Here is a 14,126-nt window from a genome sequence, read left to right as displayed (position 1 = left end):
TTGCAAGAGGTTTTCAATCTGAGATGCAGTTTCTCTAGCACCTTTTTCTTCCTCAAAAAAGTCATTATTACCACCAGCGGGCCTGAATAACCTGTCAGGGGCCCTATGCACAATACTCGCCAAAAATTCCCACTTAGATGGCTTCTGTGCATGTGCATTCAAGAGTCCTCGCTTCCCAATCTTCGCTTCCAGCGCGTAGGCCGATAAAAAGCCCATGTCGATTTATCTAACAGAGCATGGCTGGCATCAAGAATACTTGTCGGGCATATTGCCGATATAAGCGGAAGGTTGCATACATTGAACACTTGCGAGTCCTCCTCATGTGTAACCTAATCTTGTATAAAAGAACTCTGGCCATCGTACTTCAATCTTAGACGAATCAAGTTGGCAAGTGTACCTCCAATATAATCCCGGATATATATCTCATCTGGTATGATTTCATGTCCACTGGCAGTATGCTTCGCCATCTCTTTCAATTGTTTGCGAAAGACATCAAGGGCTGTAAGGATGTTGCAAAATATAGGCGATGAGCAGGCTATTAATGGTGAGTAAGGACGCGTTAACAAACGGAAGGTGAGTCGCTCAACACGCGGTGTGTCACCCTCGCGCACGTTTTCGTCCGACTTTGGGGGAGACCCCACCTACATGGTTTATTTTCTTTCACCGGCCAACAGCCTTTTAAAGTCCATATTGACCCGTGGAGAATACTGCCGTAATATAGGGCTGGTGATAATTAGGAACCAGGCCGGAGCATCGTCATGAACTGCGAAGTATCTACACAAAGAATCAGGCTGGAAATTAATTTGACCTTCTCGTTGTATATATAGCCGCACGTCTCCCTGTGAATAAATAACACGTTCACACCTCTGAACTACAAACACTCAGGTGGCATCGAACTCCGAGTATTGGATATTTATGAAGGGCTTATTGAATCTTGTTTGGTTGTCAGTATTCCCTGAGGGGATGAAATTATCCACGATTATGTATTTGATGTTTTGGGAATGAGAAGTTAAAGCAGTAGATGATAAAGAGGATATAAGCAGTCCGAATCTATGGATGCAATAGAACTATAATACAAATCTTTGAATAAAAACCCCAAAACAATAGTGTCCGAGAAGAAAGCATCCAGCAGACTATTATAGAGCAATTGCAAGGCCTAACAGACCAACAGCACCAGCAAAGCTCATAGCGACACCCGCAGTCGCAACGGGTGCCCCTCCAGTCGAGGTAGCAGTTGAAGGCGAAGTGGAAGCAGAAGCAGAAGCAGTAAATGTCTCGGAAGTAGAAACAGTGCCAGTGGCCACTTTATCGCTGGAAGTAGCCCCTGTCTGAGTAGCTGTGGCGGCTGCTGTGTTGATAGCAGAAGTAATGGCAGGCGTAGCATCTCCAACCGTAGTCGCGTCATCAGAGGCTGCCGAGGTGGCACCAACGAAATTCTCAGCAAAGCCACCTTGAGCGGAAGCCCAGGCTTTCACGCTGCTCGGGAGAGCATTGTACCAGGCTGGTAGGGTGCCGGCTTCGATCTCGCTGACGAGCGAGGAGCGAGAGGTAGGATCCATGATTTCCTCGTACCATGAAGCAGGGATAGCGGTTTCCAGCACCGAGAGGATAGAGTTGGGCACTGATGATGTGGTGGTTTCGGCCGGCACGGTGAGGCTTTCGGCGAGAGCCTCTAACTGCGCCATATCATCGTCCGAGGCATCGTCCGAAGCGACGGGACTAGCCAAGGCTGGGCTGAGGAAAAGAAGGGCAAAAAAAGTCTTGAAATGCATTTTTGTATTTTGAATGTTCTTTCTGGTGAGATGTTTAGATCAAAGTTGAAATAACTGGAACTATGAAGATATAGGAGTATAAGAAGATACAATATGTCCCAAGGTAGGCTAGCAATCGGCAAAAATGACCAGGACTCGACCCTTCTGCGCCCGAAGGTCAGGATTCAGAAGACCCACTTGAAGCAACTACGATCGCTAGCCGCAAGCCCAGGCCCGTGAAGGCCCTTTCCGTACCCAATCGGAGTTTAGTTACCATATTCAAGCTCGCCTACTACTTCTCCCCCTGAACCCACTTCCAATCAAAATGACACTCATTTGTCCCATTGAACGCCATGATTCAGACTAATCTTATCCATATCCAGATTCAGGGAATGGGACACAAGAAACTAAAAATGGCAGCCGTGTCGGAGAGCCCCTGACCGGGTCTCCGACGATTCTTGGTACAAATAAGCAATTTTGAGGCTGCTCTGCGTCAGGCCCCTGAAAGTTAAATTCTTCAGATACAAATTATACTATTTAGGTACAGGGACATATGGGGTCGGCCATCAACGTATAGGAATCTCCGTCGGATCACCGCTTGTATCCTCCCGGAACAGCGTGAGAAGTGCCTTCGGCGGCCACTTTCTCGGGGTATAATCACAGTATATCTCGTACTCACCGGACGCAAATTGGATTCCTTGCTCCTCCGAGGTATCGCCATCATGCCTCTGTCTATCCGGCAAAATAACATAAGCTGTCGAATTAGGGGGAATGATCAGCTGCATGCGGAATTTGCCGGGGCCGTCCAATTTCCAAGAAGATGTTATCAACCCATACGGGCTGTCGTATTGTGCCTCTGCAGAGGTTATGCCGCCTCCAGGCACAGGTCGGACGAGAAATTTCTTCCAGCCAAGCTCCGTGGGACTGATACCACCAACGGATTGATGAAGCCAGTTAATGATTGATCCCAGTGCATAGTGGTTAAAGCTGGTCATCGTTCCTGGGTTAATGCTGCCATCGGGAAGCATGCTATCCCATCGCTCCCAGATAGTCGTTGCGCCCATGATAACGGGGTAAAGCCACGACGGACACTCCCTCTCGACGAGCATGCGGTAAGCGATTTCGGGTTTTCCCGCCATGTTCAACGCGTGGGTGACGAGTGGCGTACCAGCAAATCCAGTTGACACGCGGAATCGAGCAAATTGGACGCGTCGGGCCAGGCGTTCTCCGGCCACCCTCACCTGATCCGCGTTCTCAAAGAGCTGAAAAACGATGGCGAGAGAAAGAGCCGTCTGCGTGTCACAAGCAACATAGCCAGCTGGGGTTATGTATTTCCTTTGGAACAGGCCCTTCAGTCTCAGGTAATCGGATTTGAAACGCTGCATATCTTCTTCGTGTCCCAGTATAGCCGACACTTTGCTCATGACGTGAGTGCTGTGAACAAGATATGCGTCTGCAACGAGGACACCATCTGTCGCGCCATTTCCAGCGTCATCCGGTGGAGCGGAGGGGTCCAACCAGTCCCCATGCTGCCACAGCGAATCCGACCACAATCCATCTGGCCCGCGACGACATCCTTTGTCAAGCCACGACGTCATACTATCATACTGTGTCCGAAGTATCTTGGCATCATTCGTGAATTTGTACAAAGCCCAGGGCACCAAAACCGCTGCATCTCCCCACACAGCCTGTGGAGGGCGGGCCGGCTTGGTCAGACATACATCCGGTACAATCATAGGCGGAACACCACCTCCCTTTTCCTGCTCACAGGCAAGATCCTTGAGCCAATCTCCCAATATCCCTGCAGTGTGGTACAAATAGGATGCCGAAGGACAAAATACCTGGATGTCTCCTGTCCATCCCAGTCGCTCGTCGCGCTGAGGACAATCCGTGGGAATTGACAAGAAGTTACCTCTCATTCCCCAAAGCGCATTTTCGTGCAATTTGTTCACCAGGTCGTTGGAGCATGTGAACCAACCAGTCCTTGACATATCGGTATGCATGACCAAAGCAGTCAGATTTGAGCTCTTGAAGGGATTGATCTCATCTTCAGGGGTCCAGCCATCGACCTGCACGTAGCGAAACCCATGGAATGTGTAGCTAGGCGACCACTCCTCAAGCTCCTCCCCTGAACAGATGATAGTATCGGTGCATTTGGCATTTCGAAGGGGGCGGATTCCCAACTCGCCATTCTCGAGAACCTCGGCATGCTGAAAGGAGACTAGATTGCCTTCAGGTTTATTGAGTGATCGAACACGTAGCTTACCTACGATATTTTGACCAAAGTCCACTAAAAGCTTTCCGGTGGGACTTCTAAATATCTCTTTAGGCTCGGTTTCTTGGATGATCCGAACCGGAGGACTCTCTGGTATAACCAGTTGCTCTGTAGGAAACTGCAAGGTTCGCACAGGCGTCCATACTGACTGAGAGTTGTAGCCAGTGGAGCTCCATCCGGGTTGCTCTTGTGCCATGTCGTACACTTCACCGTCATATATCTCGCTGCTGAGAATTGGACCGACGCTGGATTCCCAGGTCTCATCTGATATTACTGTGAGAGGCTCTGTGTCATCCTTGAAATTGATTTCCAATTGCGACAACAGTGCGAGGTCTTTTCCGAATACGAAGCGGCCTTCACGCCAAAGCCGAGACGCATACCATCCTTCGCCCAGTTCGACTGCGAGAACATTGTCGCTCTGAAGCAACTTGGTAACGTCAAAGACTTGGAAGTTTAACCTCGAATGGTAGGTCGTCCAACCTGGCGCCATGAGATGATTGCCCACGGGAACTCCATTGATGAAAGCGTTATAAACTCCATGAGAGGTGATATAAAGCCTGGCTGAGCTAATTTCCCCTTTGTCTTTGGGAATTTCAAACGTCTTTCGAAAGCGGGGTGGGCGAATAGGTTCATCCGATTGGACCACTGTGGAGCTGGAGATCATCTTGGCTACCCAGTCTTCCCTTGACAGCAGCGAGGTCTCCACTGTGGACCAGGGAGACCATTCTGTAGAGCTATCAACACAGACATCGTTTCTTGTCCAAGCTCTCACTCTCACAGAAGCCTTGTCCCTTGACTGTAATGGCTCGTCCGGCCATTCAATTAAAACAGACTGGTCACTTTTGGCGGAGTAGGATTTGGTCACTCCATGCCGATTGATTTCCAACTCGTATTCTGCTTGACTCCAGGCGCGAATGGATCTGTCTTCGTTGCCAAATTTCCAAGAGATGCGAGGAGTTGGATTGCCGATTCCAAACCCATCGACACGCTGATCGAAGGTTGGTGCATAGATAAAGATTCCTCGAGTAGGCATGTTGCATCAACTTGGTCCCACGATTTTTGTTTTTGGCCTGGCAGGGGACCGGACCTGCTTTAAGTGCTTTTTCCTTTTACTTTTACCGTCGCGGGGTATTAGTTCACGAGCTTACCTATCCCGGGGAGACATCTCCGTAGCAGTCAACCAATAGAGGCAAGAATGACACAGCATCCAGGGTCTTCGGAGAGGCCAAAGCGAATTCTCCACCACTCATCGATCTTGTTCACTTGGCGAAGCTCATTATTTTGCAAGCCAATTCCGCTTCATCTTGGGCCATGATAATTACCTTCCCTTCATAGATGACATATGCCTTAGCTTTGTGGCGGATCCACGTTAGACTATCCACTCCGCGGATCCGCGGACCGTAAACTATAAATGTGAATCATGTTCTCTCCTACACCGACACCGACTTGAATGATAAGAGACTGCATACCTCCATTGATAAATAAAACAACCCTGTCACAAAGCCACCGTCATCGGGATACACCGTCCAAATGCCACCAAAACACGTCGCCATTGTAACATGCAGCACCCGCATTCCCCGCCTGAACCCCACGATAACGCAATACATCCATGACGTCCTTGCCTCGGATCCAACAATCCCCACGCGCAAAGCAACCTCACCATCCAGCGATGCCTCACCGGACACCGATCCCCGCCACATAACCCTGACAATCCTCGATCTGGCCGCCCAATCCCTCCCTCTCTACGATGAATACGTCATCCCTGCCAGTCTTCCACCCACGGACCCCACGCCACACTACTCCAAAGAACACACGCGCGCCTGGTCAAAGGTAGTGCGCCAATATGATGCCTTTATTTTTGTGACGCCGCAATATAACTGGAGCATCCCCGCCAGCCTTAAAAATGCCCTAGATTACTTGTTCTTCGAGTGGAAGGGTAAGCCGGCAGGGATTGTTTCGTATGGGTCCCGGGGTGGAGGTAAAGCGGCAGAGCATTTGCGGGGGTGTTGAATGGGTTGCGGATGCGGGTTGTCGGGACTTCAGTCGGGTTGCCTGTCAAGTTTACTGGGTTGCCTATTGGCAGATTGACAGAGGTTGAGGAGCGGGTTGAGATTGATGAGCGGGATTTAGAGGGATGGAAGGAGGCGGGGGTGGAAGGGATGATGAGGAACTTGGGAATGGAGCTGGTTTGTGAATTGGATAAGATACCTGGGCATGAATAGTGCCCAGGTAGATGGGTCGGAATCGTGTAATACTACATGTACAAAATGTTCAAGGCTGGATGAACATGGTATATTCTCATGAAGAATAGAGATTATTTGCATTTTGGGACGAACTCATATATGCTCAGTAAATATGTATAAGTTGGAATCGATAAACTCCTTATTATGTACTCTCCCCCTTATTGCTCGGGGAAAATTATTCAATCCTGGGTAAGGATATCCTGTCGCGAGATGCCGCTGCGCTCACACATAGCACGGAAAATACCATCCGACTTATCGAACAGCGCAAGCGGGGTATCCATCTCGGCGATCTGGCCCTGGTCCATCACACAGATGCGATCGTAGTGGATGATGGTGCGCAAACGATGCGCAATGCAGAGCAATGTCTTGCCCTGGAATCCCTGAGCCATGGTGCGCTGGATCTTCTGATCGGTTTCAAAGTCGACGGAGGATGTCGCTTCGTCGCACACGATGATCCTTGCATCGCGGACCAGAGCTCGAGCGAGCGCCATGAGTTGACGCTGGCCGAGAGAGAAGTTCAGACCTTCTTCGTCAACGGGGGACTCGAGGGTCAGGCGGTTGGTTGGCCGGGGCTTCGCGTCGCTGGCTGTGACGGGGGTTGTGGTTCCGGTGGAGGGCTCGGGGAGGACTGCTTCCGCATCGACACCGAGAGTGTCTTCACCAATTAGGTAGGCTCTGCGCAGGGCAGACCACAGTTCCAGATCGGCATGTTCGTTGAAGGGGTCGAGGTTGGAACGAATGGTGCCCTTGAAGAGAGCGGGGTCTTGTGGGATAATGGCAAGACGGGAGCGAAGATCATACAGACCGATGGTGGAGATGTCGACTCCATCAATTTGAATGGTACCTCCAGATAGTTCGGTCAACCGGAACAAAGCAGACATGATACTCGACTTTCCGGCACCGGTTCGGCCGACAATACCGATGCGCTCACCTCCCTGTACGTCCATGCTGAGACCCTTGAGGACTAGAGGCAGTTCGGCTCGGTACCGCATCTGAGTGTCCTTGAACTCGATGCGGCCTTTCTCGGGCCAGCTGGCAGGCACCTCAGCTAGGTGCAGGGGAGCTTCTTCCTCCAATTCGGTACCGTAGTAATGAACGCGCTCGGTGGCGTTCATATCGTTTTCTACCTCGGCAAGCTGACGAACAGTAAATTGGAGCATCTGAGCGATGGAGAGAACGTAGGACAAGATCAAGCCAGAGATACTGGGAGAGACGTTGAATCGGGATGTGACAACCAAAACACCGATCACGAAGACCATGAGGGTAGCTACACCGTCAAGTCGGACACTGAGCCAGCGTTGATTGGAAAATGTCAAGAAGTATGCACCGTTCATCACATCGATGGAGTCGCGAATGCTTCGCTGAAACTGCTTTTCAACGCCGTAGGCACGAATACATGCCACGCCGGAGATAGCTTCGCTGAACCGGGCATAAACGCTCGATCGAAGGACTGCTTCATGGCGTTTCATTTCCCGGGCGGATGCACGGTAGTAGTTGGAAGCGAGGAGGAACAGAATCACAAGAGGGACAAGGGCGATGACGAACTATCAACTGTTAGTATATAGTTTCAACTGTTTCCCGTCAGTCGATGTTGGAACTTACATAGTAGAAGTAGACGATAATCAAAACCATGACAGAAATAATCATGGTCATCGTCAATGCGTACATACGGATCGCGTCCGAAAGTTCATTGTCCATGACTTGAACGTCTTTTGAGAAGCGATTGGTGATACGACCAAGGGGAGTAGTGTCGAAGAACGACATCGGAGCGCGCAGGACACGGGTCATCGCACGCTGAAGCATCGTTCGGCTGGAATTCGTTCCGCATGTCGTCATGTAAGTCGAGAAGATGAACATGATGAGAACACCACTAACACCCAATGCAGCGTAAATACCAATGTATTCGCCCGTTGAGAACGAGGGGTATTTATCGGAAGTCCAATATGAAAGCCACAAGCTGGTGTAGATGTTGGCTACGTTCGCAAGAGCCAAGAAGAAAAGAATCACGATAGCGTTTAAGGAGCTGCCGGATGCACGGATGTAGGCCTTCCATACATTCCAGCCCACCGATGATGTAGCCTTCTCTTCTTGCTGCATCAGGACGCCCGCTGGCTTTGCCGTTCCAGCTTCCTTGGGGGTTGCTTCTTGTGCTTCTTCTACTTTTTCGCTGGCTTCTTCGGCCTTTTCGGATTGCTCATTCGAGTCCTCCTGTCCAGATGTGGCCATAAGGCGCTGGAACAACTCGTTATCGCGCATGAGGTTGTCGAATGTGTCGACTGCGTGAATCCGGCCTTCTTCCATGACCACAATGCGGTCGCATCGGTTGAGAACGTGGAGCTGGTGGGTAGCAAGGATTCTGCATCGGTCTTTCAGTAGCCCACAGATAGCCTTGTCCATGATGTGGCGGCCGACATGAGCGTCAACAGCAGAAAGGGGGTCATCCATGAGCACAAGCTCGGCATTGAAATAAATGGCCCGCGCAATGTTAAGACGCTGCTTTTGTCCTCCAGAGACCGTGATACCACGCTCACCAATCTCAGTCGAATCACCATTGGGCAAAACCTTCATATCCGGAACTAATGCACAAGCATCGATCACGTCGTTGTACCAAGTCTCGTCATACTCTTTGCCGAAAAGAATGTTGTTGCGTACGGAAGTGTTTTGGATCCAAGCGTACTGTGGGCAAAAAGCGCGGGTTGTACTCATTCGTACATGGCCCTCAGTGACACGCATATCACCAGCCAGAGCGGAGAGAAGAGAGGTCTTACCACAGCCGACCGTTCCAATAACTGCCAATAGTTCATTGCGACCAATCTCGAGGCTCACATGCTCCAATTTGAATGGTTCCGTTGGTTGTTCCTTTTCCGTAATTTCGTTTTCCTTGGCGGCTTCCAAAAGTTTTGCAGCTTTCTTGTCAACCTTGCCAGTCTTTTCCTCTTCGGTCGGCAAACGCTCCCACGTGAACGAGGCATCTTCGATTTCAATGGCGTTATGCATATCCTTGATCTGTTTGATATCCTCCTTTTGCTCTTCGGCGAGCAAGAATTCCTGGATACGATTCAGAGCAGTCACGGCATCGGTGACCTGACCGAGAACCATGGGCAACATGTTGAGTGGCATACGCAGAGAGTTGAACAGTGCAAGCGAAGAGAAGATGTTAGCCGGGTGAAGATCATGGCTTGTCAGAGCATAGGTGATAAAAGCCAGCATAGAGGCGAAGGTGGGAATCGACATCGACACACATAGGATGGCATTGCGAACTGCCAGAAGGGTCTGGATGGACCGGATCTCGTGGGTGCGAATTTCTTTCAGGCGGCCGAGGAAGCTGCTTTCCCATCCAAAGTATTTCACGAAGCGCACAGCTTGTAGAATTTCCTGTGTCAGGGATACACGCTGATCGGTGACCTTATTGATGGCTTTTCGGCGCATCACCAGGAATCGAACCGCAAAAGTGAGGAAAGGTATGCCAAACACTAGCAACGCATATCCCGAAAGGCAACTGACGCCGATGTTGACAAGGAGCAAGACCAGAGTCACGATGACCGATATAGGGGCTGTCCACACCATGTGGAACATGCCAGCGGCAAGGTTGATCCGGTCGACATCGATACTCATGAGCGCAATGATGCGGCCGTTACTCCATCCACGACCATCACCTGCCACTCCATTTGCGTCCCCTGCAGCTTTGGGGTCTTTAGCGGCAGGCTTCTTATTGGGGTCCTTCTGGAGAGCTTCCTCCTTGGCAGTCTCCAGAGCCTTGACCTCTTCTTCAGTCGCCTTTCCACCGGCTTTAGCACGCGCGGACAGTTTCATGGCCTTGTTGAAAACCAGAGAAATTAAAACCGCACGTACTTGACCACCAACCATCTGACCTCGATACAAGAATTGATTAGTACACAGACTCTGCAGTGCCTGCATAAGACTGATCCCGACAACAAACCCCATTCCGCGGCCAATGTTTGGGGAAGGAAGACCAGTCTCCTTCGCCTCCCAGGCCTCCGTAGCAAATGCAATTAGATACCGCGTTAGGTAGGGCGCAAAGACCAACAGAAGCGAACTGAATAGCTGACAGATACCGCCAAGTAAGAATTCGAAGCGAAATGTGTCGTAGAGCGCGGCGGTAAGTGGCCGTTTACTCTTCGATGCCGTACGACGTTCCAATGCAGCCTCGAGTCGACCTGATATAATATCGACGGTACGATCAGGGTTCACTGTCCAGACATCTTGAAGCTCAAGAGGACGAAGATAACCAACCTAGACATCATGTCAGCCCTTTGAAATTCACGTAAACGAATAAAAAAGACTAGATTACTGCTAGCACAAACTTACATTCATCAAGGGCGACATCCATTGAAAATACACAACGCTAAGAAATGAAGCGCCATACTCTTTTGAGGGGGTTCGTTCCTCTGGAACAGGTGGTGGAGTCTGCCATCGTAAAGGATTGAGTCGCTTGTACCATTTCTTCTTCGTTGTTGATTCCAGGCCATCAACATCCAGGCCCGGAGCCTTGGGTTCTTCACCCGACGTTGATCTAGCACTTCTAGCCTCGGCTGGAGGCAGTTTTTCATCCACGACCGCTACTTGCGGCGTGGGATCGGGTGTAGCCATAAAAAAAAATACTTCCCAGGCGACAAATCGACAGAAAAGCGAGTCCGGTAGGAAAGAGGAGACAACAAACCCCACGGGCAGAAGGATTTCAATCCAAGATAGTCACGGCCTATAAAAGAAATCTAAGCCCCGGCTTTAGTGTTAGCGCCGAAAAAAAGTGGTGGGGCCGATAAGCTGGATTCCGATGTAACTGAAACCGGAAAAGCATGGAATGAATGTCGAAGAAAGAGAGCCAAAGGTGGGAAAATGCGATCATAAGACAGCATTCGGTGAGTGGTGAGTCAGGCCCATTATCCGGTAAACTCTGAATTACATCGGTGGACATGCACGAAATCCTGGATATTGCACTTGATTCGAAAGCTTCTCGGGGAATTCAACGGGAAATTCAAGGTCCGAGAGTGACACTTGTGGAGTTATGCCCCAATACATTATTAATCATCTAGTATCGATAGTCGCTAACAAATCACAAAAGCCGAGTTTTTTCTACGGTAGCTAGTATCAGGGTTTCGGAAGGGTTCCATGATCGACTGAGGTGGACCGTTTGCTCCATTTGTCGTTCCCCAAATATTAGTATCTTACAGACCGGAGCTATGCAACGCATATTTTCTCCCAGGTCATGTGGAGACTAATGAAGAACAATGAACAAAAGTATAGCATGATTAAAGAGAAGGAAAAGAAGGAGACCAGTATCGTATTCGCATTCGCTACGAATTATCCACGGTAGTGTATCGGGAATCGGGGAGATTGGGATCCCGTCCCGATATGTAACCTGAAGCGAGTCATAATGCAAAAAGCCATCCCCTAAACCCCTTTGCGCGAACTTTGCGAAGAAAGTGAGAAGTGGAGCTCGTGGGGTTATGGATCTGGCTAAGCTCTTGCCATTTCAGCCAGTCACGGCAGCTTTGTTCGCCTAAAACCAACGGGATTGGGCCCACCAAATCCGCCACGAGGCGCAACCGAGCGCAACTTGCCGGTTGTACTCCGTACTCTTTTTTTTGCTTACGTAAAAGTTTCTTGGTACGTGTTGCTCGAATTCGAAATCTTCTGATTCGCTGCCGATAGCTATCTTGGCCGTAGCCGAGATGGCAAATCGGCCTATCTTTGTAGGTCTATATTCCATCGTGACATCGTGAAGGCAAAAAGCCGTCTGAACAAAATAACTGTCTATCAGTTTTGTGTGGCATGTCGAGCTCCAAGCACCATTGTGGTAAATCATGGTGGGCCCACACCCGGCTAATGACCCAAGTCGAGGTCTCTAGTTCTCGACTCCAATTTTAACCTTCTTCTCTGGGGGAGGGATCACGTGGTCCTCAGCGGCACCCTTCAGGTTCGGCAGCTCAATCACAGCCTGGTTGATAATATCCAGGGCCTGCTTGATCTCCTCCTCGGTAATGACTAGCGGTGGGGCAAGACGGATAATGTTCTGGTGAGTCGGCTTGGCCTAAAGATACATGTAAGTTAGCTCTCTTTTCATGGATCTGACGAATCTCTTCGCACGTACCAGCAAGCCCTTTTCCTTCATCAACATGCATAGGTCCCAGGCCGAGTGACCGTTGGTCTTAGACTCGTCAATGACAATGGCATTGAGGAGACCCTTTCCGCGCACAGTCTGAATAAGTGGACTCTTGAGATCCTCCAGGCCTTGACGGAAGATATGACCGAGCTTCTCAGCTCGCTCCACCATCTGTTCCTCACGGACAACTTCCAGAGCGCGAATGGCAACAGCACAGCCCAAGGGGTTACCACCGTAGGTTGACCCATGGGTACCAGGCTCGATCGTGAGCATGACGTCTTTGCTGCCTAGCACACATGAGACAGGGTACATACCACCAGAGATGGCCTTGCCCAGGAGGACAAGGTCTGGCTTGATTCCGCTCCACTCGTGACAAAGGAGCTTTCCGGTGCGGGCAATACCAGTCTGGATCTCGTCACAGATCAAGAGCACATTGTGCTTATCACACAGCGCACGAGCCTCCTGTAGGTAGCTCTCATCTGGGACGACGATACCGGCTTCACCCTGGATGGGCTCGACGAGGAATGCCGCCAAGTTAGGCCCAGCCTGCTCAAAGGCCTCGCGGAGGGCGGCCTTATCGTTGTAGGTGATAGGTTTCTCGGTACCGGGGATGGTACACCCGATACCAGGCAGGTAAGGGCCGTAGTGTTCACGGGATTCCGGGTCGGACGACAGTGAGATGGCGGCGAACTAATGCAAGGAACAAGCCGGTCAGCCTCCAATTATGCATACGTCATGTCTCACCAGGGGATGGAATGTGGAGGGGTAACTTACTGTCCGACCGTGGAAGTTGTTTTCCGCACTCAGAACGATCGCTTTGTTCTCTGGGATTCCCTTGACCTTGTAACCCCACTTCCGAGCGATCTTGATGCCCGTCTCCACGGCCTCGGCACCAGTGTTCATAGGCAGAACCATATCAAAGCCAAAGTAACTGGTGACAAATTGGGCGAAGCGGGGGAACACATCATTGTAGAAAGCGCGCGAGCTTAGAGTGACTCTCGATGCCTGCTCAACAAGAGCCGCAATCAATTTGGGGTGGCAGTGACCTTGGTTTACAGCAGAGTAGGCAGAGAGGAAGTCGAGATAATGACGTCCTTCGGGGTCCCAGACCGAAGTACCCTGAGCACGGGCAAAGACCACGGGCAAAGGGTGATAGTTGTGAGCAGCATAGTCCTTCTCTGCCTGGATGGCTTCGGCAGTCGAGGCAGCATGGTAATGGGAGAAAGACCCGTTGGACCCGTTGGCGGCCATGGTGGATTTTGCGGGGGAACTAAGAGGGGAGATCTGTAGGGAAGGTTGATCCACAAGAGAGAATAAGATTCGGTACAACACTGAAAAGATCAGAGATGTAGAGAATCAAAATATTTTTGTCAAAGAAAGAAGAAAAGGAAGCAAGGGGACATTATGTACTTCCGACCGTGGAATTGGCAGTGGCGTATAGGTCCGCCGCTATTCCCCTAAGTGCAAGTGCCTTTCCCTTAAGTGCAGGTTGTCGCGAGCTCTTTCATCCCTCCACTTCTACTGTTCCCTAAGCGCAGGATTACACGAGCGCTCGCGCATTTTTGCTTCTCGTCTCCATCATATTACCTATCACAATACCAATTTCTCCAATCAGCTCGTTTCTGTTACCGGCCCGGCCATTGACTCCCGCGGTCGCGTTTTTTTTCCTGGTTGATGTCATGCTCGCCGTCGCGGCATCCATCATGATAATCTGAACCCGCGTCACGGACCAG

General features: G+C 50.5%; 5 protein-coding genes across 5 annotated transcripts; 1 reads left to right on the top strand and 4 right to left on the bottom strand.

Annotated features, from left to right (window-relative positions):
* Nucleotides 1-1,136: 1,136 nt before the first annotated feature.
* On the bottom strand, nt 1,137-1,772 carry N7484_004578 (uncharacterized protein; the record flags this gene model as incomplete). Its single annotated transcript, XM_057114998.1, has 1 exon — nt 1,137-1,772. The coding sequence occupies one exon, from the start codon at nt 1,770-1,772 to the stop codon at nt 1,137-1,139; it is 636 nt and encodes a 211-aa protein (XP_056975138.1).
* Nucleotides 1,773-2,317: 545 nt separating this feature from the next.
* Nucleotides 2,318-5,059, bottom strand: N7484_004577 (glycoside hydrolase family 78 protein; the record flags this gene model as incomplete). Its single annotated transcript, XM_057114997.1, has 1 exon — nt 2,318-5,059. One exon carries the CDS (start codon nt 5,057-5,059, stop codon nt 2,318-2,320), a length of 2,742 nt encoding a protein of 913 aa, XP_056975137.1.
* Nucleotides 5,060-5,556: 497 nt separating this feature from the next.
* On the top strand, nt 5,557-6,248 carry N7484_004576 (NADPH-dependent FMN reductase; the record flags this gene model as incomplete). Its single annotated transcript, XM_057114996.1, has 2 exons — nt 5,557-5,962; nt 6,118-6,248. 2 exons carry the CDS (start codon nt 5,557-5,559, stop codon nt 6,246-6,248), a joined length of 537 nt encoding a protein of 178 aa, XP_056975136.1.
* Nucleotides 6,249-6,448: 200 nt separating this feature from the next.
* On the bottom strand, nt 6,449-10,880 carry N7484_004575 (ATP-binding cassette transporter YOR1; the record flags this gene model as incomplete). Its single annotated transcript, XM_057114995.1, has 3 exons — nt 6,449-7,813; nt 7,872-10,523; nt 10,599-10,880. The coding sequence occupies 3 exons, from the start codon at nt 10,878-10,880 to the stop codon at nt 6,449-6,451; spliced, it is 4,299 nt and encodes a 1,432-aa protein (XP_056975135.1).
* Nucleotides 10,881-12,135: 1,255 nt separating this feature from the next.
* car2 (ornithine-oxo-acid transaminase) lies at nt 12,136-13,644 on the bottom strand (the record flags this gene model as incomplete). The annotated part of the gene is made up of 3 exons (XM_057114994.1): nt 12,136-12,321; nt 12,382-13,083; nt 13,168-13,644. The coding sequence occupies 3 exons, from the start codon at nt 13,642-13,644 to the stop codon at nt 12,136-12,138; spliced, it is 1,365 nt and encodes a 454-aa protein (XP_056975134.1).
* Nucleotides 13,645-14,126: the final 482 nt, after the last annotated feature.

The sequence above is a fragment of the Penicillium longicatenatum genome, assembly GCF_028827895.1.
Source record: "Penicillium longicatenatum strain IBT 33135 chromosome Unknown contig_2_segment0_segment0, whole genome shotgun sequence".
NCBI lineage: Eukaryota > Fungi > Ascomycota > Eurotiomycetes > Eurotiales > Aspergillaceae > Penicillium > Penicillium longicatenatum.
Note: the sequence above shows the minus strand (reverse complement) of the source record. Positions and strands in the feature narration are given on the sequence as shown.